The following is an 8,069-nucleotide window of genomic DNA, read 5'->3' on the forward strand; positions in this document are numbered from 1 at the left end:
AATTGATCAATAAAATTATAAGTATAGTAGAAATCAATCTTAAGTTGTTTCATTTGTATAAATGAAAGTTTTTTTTTTTCATATGTTAAATGAAATTATGTAAAATTTACTTTTATTTCATTGTACCTGTTTCAATTATATATTTAATACACACATTAACACTTAAATGCTTGATTTTTGAATAATGTTATATCATACAAAGTTGTATTTTGTTTCTAAAGAAGGTATAATAAACTTATGTTACTTTGTTTCTTTAAATTTTATCAGTAGTTTGAAACTTGTGTTCATGGTAAAAACACCATTATGTAACTTAGTGTTTTGATGCTTGCACATAACTTACTCACAAATATCTAAGTTGAGAGAAGTTTAAGAATGTCATTGAGCTGATATTGTACTCTCAGTGCACCTTATTAGAAGCTTTGTATGTTAAGGAACATCAATTAAAATGAAAATTTTCAACTTAACAAACCAGTGAATCATATTATGGATATTTTATGATTCTTTTACATCTCAGGACAGTTGTTTGACAAACTAGAAACTTTTTGTAATGAAAAAAATGAGTTTGAATGCTTTCTTTTCTTTTTCAATTTTATAGAGGAGAGCATGATATGGCGAGCACGCAGTTTCCGTGACCGAGACCTTGAAGAGAAAGCGAAAAGGCTTGGGACACCTTCTTGTGAAGCTCTCAATGATTTGTATAGTAGACAAGGAGGTTAATAGTTTTGATAAGAAATGTAAATAATATTCTTAAACACTCAAATAATTCTTTAAAGTTGTGTAGTGTAGTGTGATTTAAGAAAGTTATCCCATCATTCTTTGTATAGTTTGACTTATGAAGGCTGTTTCGTAGTGTTTTAATTACCTCCCTTTACAGTGTAATATTGGTTCGGTATTTGTATGTTTTAAATGCCAATACTTTAAATAATTTTAAAGCCATTTGTAAAAATAAAAAGAAGCTGAGCCATTATAGAACTTATATAGGATATTCTGTTAGAAGGACCATTTTTAATGTTCAGGATGGGCTGGGTCTGGCTTAGTGGTTAGCATGCTGGACTGTGAATCAAAGGTCCATGATTTGCCTCCATAAAATTTTACTCTTCTCCTGAAGCTGTGAGTACATTAAAAGAGTTACAGCAAATCCCACCATTCAATTAAAGTAGCCCAAAAGTTGGGATTGGTAGCTAGCTGCCTTCCCTTTAGTCTATCGTTTCAAAATTAGGGGAAAATAGTGTAGATAGTTCTTATGTAACTTTAATTGAATATTGAAAACAAAATTGTTCAACATTCTAAAAATCCTATAATAATAATAAATATATATATATTTGTAAAATATGAAAATATTATACAGATGTATCTGTAATTTGAAAGTACAAATGGAAACAGCTATGTAACAAAATATAAGTTATAGCAAAGAGAGTTTGTTAAATAAGAATGTATTAAAGGCACTAGTATAGTGAAATGTGTGATATATTATTTGGAATGGGTGGTAATGTGAACACAGAAATGAGAATGTATTGTAATTGATTTTTGATTTTGTTAGTTACTATGTAGCCTCTACACTTGAACTTTCTGGTGTATTTATTGTTGTTACCAATATCTAAGGAGAAACAGTTGGGCCAAAAATAATACAGATATAACTATCACACTAGGATGGGTGCATCCTGCCTTGAGGTCAAAATTGTACTGTTGAATTAAAAAGAAAATTTATATAAAATAAACTTGTAGTCATTCTTCCACACACATTATATAAAAAACTACTTCATAGTTGAAAATTATTCAATAAAAATGTTAATTGTTTAATTTTATTTATAAAATTAAAAAATAGTTAATTTTGATTTTTGGTTGACTTCAATATGTTCTAAACAAAAACATTAGTGTTTCTGAATTTCCTGAACTTTATACAGCACTTGTATCTCTGTTGGAGGGAAGTCTTAATAGTGTGAACAAAATAGTATTAATTTGACCTTTGTAACTTAAATATAATATAAGAGTGTAGTTTGGTCCATTTTAACCAGTCACAGTTTCTCAACCTTCTGCCATATTTACAGTTCTGATTTTTTAAAGCTTAACCATTTTATATTTCACTTAAATTATAATGTTGCAGTATGATAGGAAAAGAAATGTTTTTCATAGAACAAGATGAGTTAGGCTTTGTTAACTCATTTTGCACTGGACTATATATATCAAGTTTTGCTTCGTAACAAGGCTGTTATATTAAGACATGTTACCATTAGACCTTATGGGGCTAAGTATCTGCTTCAATGGCCACATAAAATCACTGAAAAGAAATATAAATAAATATATAATATGAATTAAAAATTTATTACACGCACACAGACAGACAGACACACACATATATATTAAATGAAACCTTTGGATGACAATTAAAAAAAGGTTGGCTTGCTCATAATTTTAGTATGGTAGTAACTGTAAAAACAATGAATCTGCATGCAGTATTTTTCAAGTCCAAACAAACATAAAATTTGCAGTTTTATAAAATAAAAAGTTTTTAAAGGAATTTTTACAGGATTATATTAATTAAAATCTACAACAAAAGTAAGCGTTTTTAATTCTTTCTTTAAACAACCATATTACAATGAAGTCTTTTCCACTTCATACAAACATCACGCATATAGAAATAAGGTATATTTTTTTTTTGGAGAATCTGTGTAATCTGTTGAAAATTCTTCTCAAAAATCAAACTATTTCATCCAGTAGGTTTTTGTAATGTCATAAAACATACGAAAGGTTCATTTAATCAACACATGAGAGTGTGATTGGAGTTTAATTGTGCATAATTTTTCAATCCCCCTTTTTTTAGCCATATAATTTATCCTTTGTGTTATTGTCTGTATCTATTATACTCACTTCACCATCACTACCTGTCACTTGTGGTAAATCAGTTACTTTTTTAAAAGATGCAACAAATTAGTTCACCATTAAAAACATTGTTGTGACAGTTGCTTTTTGTAGCATATTCATTTAAGATTTTAATTGAAGGAGAAGAAATCAGAATGATAATACAAAATTATTCTAACTAAAATTGAAAATTCATTGCTATACAATTATATCTTAATGTATTTAAGGTTTATAAGAAAGGTTTACAAAACTTTAGTGGTAAGGTTAGGCTTAACATCAGGAAATGCATACTAAATGATATTGTCTGGATCTATATAGAAACTCAAAATTAGTATTGATGGGCACAAAACTGAAAATATAATTAAATAATTCTTTTAAATCTGCTTTTTATACAATAACTTGATTGATTGTGACACTACTGACTGTATACACTTTGGTTTTATGTATAAATGACAATGTAAAACAGATCATCTTCAGGTATAAACTAATAGTTCTTTAATTTAACTAAGAGTATACAACAAAAGAATGTTCTAATTGTGAGAAATAACAACAAGGAGATGAGCATGAACTATTAATATATGCTAAGCAACAATACTGAAGGGACTAAAAACAGAGAACTAACTAAACTAATAAAATTTTCATTAATTGAAAGCAGATTAAAGTAACTATTAAAAAGAATAAAAAAATGCATTTTATAGCACATGTAACATCAGTATGTAATGCAAAAGTCTAGACAATTACCACATTAAAATATATACAAACTAGAAGAAAGACTGGCTGCTTTTCAGTGAAGGTTGGTGTTGTTAAACACAATGTATTCTTTAGAAAGAATTCTGTTTGTGATTTGGTTGTTGTTAAGATTGTGAAGTTTGAGAAAGAGAGAGAGTGCCTGTCTTGTAGTTTGATATGTTGACGTATTGAGGAGGAACAAGGATTGTTTACCACTACTGATTTTTATCGAGCATTCCTTATGTTCATAAGCTTTTACTCTGAAATGATGCTTAGTATTGTCAACATAGGATGCTGTACATTCTCTAGAAGGGTATTTGAAAGTTATTTTCAGACAAACTTGAGTGAAGTTTATATGAGTGTGTCAGGTAATAAGGTTGTGTTTATTAAGATAGATAAAGCATTTAAATGCAATGGATGCTTTGGTATTATTAACAAACTTTTTGATTAGGAACTTCTGAGTGACTTTCTAGTAAGTTTTGAGGATAGCTATTGGACTTAAAAGTACTTTGAATAAAAGATATATCAGAATGGATTGAAAAGAAAGTAAAGCATAGGTTCTAAGCTGTGTTAAGCAATTATGTTACTAAATTACATTTGTTGGAGAATGAAATAAAACTTAGATTGTGTAAATAGGCCAGTGAATGATTTTTTATAATTTATTTTTAGAGATTGAGTAATTACAAATCACACGTAAGTTACGTTTATCCCTTATGTATAGAGTGGGCCAGAACAAACTCATAATTAAAGGAAAATAAAACTATAAGTAACACAATAAACCTGTCTTATGATTAAGCATGTTATGAACATTCAAAGTGTCCACTACTATTATAAGTGCGTATGGGACATCTATTGATGGATGTCATGCATAGCTTATCTGTTGGCAAAGGCTTTTTTCTTCTGCACATTTCATCACATAAATATATTTGTGTGTGTAAAAAAGTGCATCATATATATATATACACACGTAACAAACTTAGCATCTATGGCCCTCCCTAATTCCATGTGTGTGTGTATATATGTATTATTACATGTGATTTTTAGGTTAAATTCAAAAATTAGGAATTTGTAAGCTGGCTCAGCAAAGTGTGAAGTAAAAAAAAATCAATTTCTTTACTGTCCAGAGCATGAACCAACTGAGAACTGTATGGCATGTATTAAAATGTATGCATCAATAGCTAACCTTTCAGCTGCCTTTATTATAAGGAAGTTAAGAAATCAATATTTAAAAAGGTATTTTGTGCAAATTCATAAAAACAGTAATAATGCATGAGTCATTAAAGAATTAATAAAACATAAAAAATGTACAAAAAGTGGACTAGTTTTGACAAGCTAAGCTTGTCAATCTCAAGGGACAGAATGAAACTGTTCTTGGCATCTTATATGTTCAGATTCAAAATGGCCCCAGAGGGGTTAAGGTTGAATAAGAATTGTTTGATAATCAATATAAAATGCTTTAGAATATTATATCAACAATTTCACACATTAACAAATACTGTACTGTACACACAAAAATGTACAAAATACAAATTATTTGATTTGTACTAAAAAAATCGCCAGTCATACACATAATAAAAATGTTTCAAGTAATAACCTGTAAACAAGTTATATAAGGAGATATATAAAATGTTATATTTAGAATTTACCAAAGAATTGTAGTCCCCTTTCACTTTGGCTGGCAAAGTCAGCCAACTGAATAGAAAAAGTCAATATAATATGGGCCTCCTATTATTGTTGCATGTCCCCCAGTTCTAATGTCCATGTGGGATAACAGAAAACTGTTAAATAGTAGTTTAAAAAACTGTTTGTTAAGTAAACTTCCTATAATAAAAATTAATTGACATATCGGTGTTGATTGAATATGAAAGAATACCTAACAGAGTTTTATAGAGGATATAATTTTTGTTTTAAGATATAAAACAAAGCTCTTGTTTTATTAAAATTTCTTCCACTGAGTAGTTAAAATGTCTATGTAAAATAGCCATACACTAATTTGGTTTGACACTTACAAAAAATAGTTGCATAATTTCACATTTGTGTTCTATTTCATTAATGATGTACAGAATCCACAGTTTCAAAGATGTGCGACTGCATTTCTATTATGGACTACCATTGTACAAAGTTTGTCCCTTTGAACCTATCATACCTTTGAGTGTATCTTTGATTAAATTTTATTCATAATTAAGAGCATGGGAATGTATTCCTATTGAAGAAAAAAAAGTTCAGTAAGACATTATGTTGTATAGATTCTATAAAAACAAAAGCACCTGAAAATAGAACATTATCGCAAAACATATTTTCCATTGGGAATGTAATGAGAAGGGTTTTTTTATTTTTGTATTGTCCAGTTACTAAGTTTTATGAAGACTAAATAAAAAAAATAGAATAAAAATAAATAGTAAATTCTTTTAATTAATATTATTAGATCTTTATGAATACTGTCATGAACTTGTCAGAATTTCCGAGAAAATACATTAAATCCCTGTAATGTAATGTAGACTGTTGTGTAATGTAATGTAGACTGATCTCTGTAAAAGTAAATTGCATGACTTGTCATATTTGTATTGTTTAACACAATCAGATGTGCACTTTCATGTCTGCACCATAAGACTTCATAACTGAAGTGTCTGAGACACCACATTTAGTATGGCTTCTAGCTACAAAGGTATTGCTTTAATAGACCACATAAGCATTCTTGGTTGAAAATATTTTATAAATTTTAAGACTGTTGCTTGTGACTTTATCTTTCCTTGTGCTTCAAAGATGAAGTTAAGAACCTGTCTAAAGTACAGTCTCAGTTTGAAAGTAGATGCATTTTGAATCCACAGGTATAGTTTGTGGAATGAAAAAGTATTGTACGTATCCATTTGATATATATATATATATCTTACAATATTTTTTAGAAATCTTTTCATTTTATCAATTAGTTTAGTACATTAGATTTCAGAGTAAAAGTATTTGCCAGTTTCAATCTCACTTATATTGCCACATCTAATGACAAATTTTGAAATTTATGTAAAATGAAGCTTGCGTGTGTGTGAGGTACTTGTAAGTATACAATTTTGTCCAGTCTTTTAGTTTTTTCAACTGATTATTTATGCCAAATAATTGTATTAATTTTTTCCCCTATATAATTTCACTTCTTGCTATAAAATGTCAATGGATTTTTATAAAAACTTTGGAATGTTGTCTGTTTTGAACGTGTTTATGGTATGTGGAAGTGGTAATTCTCAATTTCGACACACATTTTTAGCAAAAAAAAAATTCCCTACACATTTTTTGCAATGTACTTCTGTGGTGATTGTTTTTCTTTCTCAGATTTAGTTGGAATTGGGAAGTGGAAATTTTACACAATTAACTCCTATACCCTTCTTTATTAATCTTCACCTAATTTCATGGGAGTGTTTCTAAAGTGTGGTTACGTATAATTCCATTTTTGTCAAAGCTGTTTTCTCTCGTAACTTAGATATAAGAAAATGTGAAAGTATGTATACGTTATCAAGTACTTCAGTTTTTATTGGATTTTTCCAAATTTTATATTAGAATGTACCTCAATTTTAGAATACATGCATATTTCTTAGTGAAGACATTTAACATTCAAGCTCACTTGTATACAGTTTCTTTTTGAAGGTTATGGAATAAGAGTCAGAACTTGTTGATAGTTTTGTCCCACTATTGGAACTGTCATTGGGCAACTGTACACTTAACCACTGAAAGTTACAGTGTAGAGGTCAAGACCTTGCAGTAAACATGTTTCAATGTGAAATAAAGATTTACTATTGCCATTGAACCAGCCTTACTGCAATTTATTAAGTCTTTCAATTAATTTAAGACAATAAGTAAAGGTACCATCTCTTGCTGGGTACAAGTTAATTTTCAATGATTTTCATGTGTGTAAATTAAAGTAGGACTTGTTTTGTTGGCAGGACATACCATCTGGACACAGGTTTCATAGGTATTTTTGATGTCATCTACATTGTATCTAATGTTTTGAAACTCTAGAGGTATGAAATGATGTAGTTTATAGAAACTGATCATAAAAAATGATAATTTATAGCCATTACCCATTAGTGAGCTTAAAAGTTGTTAATTAGCTATCAAGAGATTTAACTCATTAGTATTTGAACTTCGGTTGTGACTACAATTTTTATTTATGGTTTAAGGATTGTTACTAATGACAGACAACACAGACACTGTTAAAATTGCATTTGAAAATTAAAATAAGCAACAATACTTGAATTTTCTTTTTTTAGTTAACATGCAATATTTCAGTTTACATATATACGTACATAACTACCAAACAAGTTACCCAGGGTTTGTGTTACACTATATTTGAGATAAATAACGTAATCAAATTTTCATCGATTCAGTTAGTAAAATGTTTGCTTTAGTTTGGCACTTTAAATGCACTTAAACAGTGACTATTTGTTTATTACACAAGATGATGAAGTTGCTTTCAGTATTTTAAAGAAGTGGTTTGA

The 8,069-nt window shown here is 28.8% G+C and overlaps 1 protein-coding gene across 1 annotated transcript in view; it reads left to right on the forward strand.

Moving 5' to 3' along the window:
• Window positions 1-1,328, forward strand: part of LOC106464206 (dnaJ homolog subfamily B member 12-like) — a 25,001-nt gene extending 23,673 nt beyond the window's left edge. The window contains exon 9 of the mRNA XM_013924370.2: window positions 596-1,328. Within this exon, the coding sequence (XP_013779824.1) occupies window positions 596-717 (122 nt within the window). The 3' untranslated portion in view covers window positions 718-1,328. The remainder of the gene's footprint in view (window positions 1-595) is intronic.
• Window positions 1,329-8,069: the final 6,741 nt, after the last annotated feature.

The sequence above is a fragment of the Limulus polyphemus genome, unplaced genomic scaffold, assembly GCF_000517525.1.
Source record: "Limulus polyphemus unplaced genomic scaffold, Limulus_polyphemus-2.1.2 Scaffold1, whole genome shotgun sequence".
NCBI classification, from domain to species: Eukaryota; Metazoa; Arthropoda; class Merostomata; order Xiphosura; family Limulidae; genus Limulus; species Limulus polyphemus.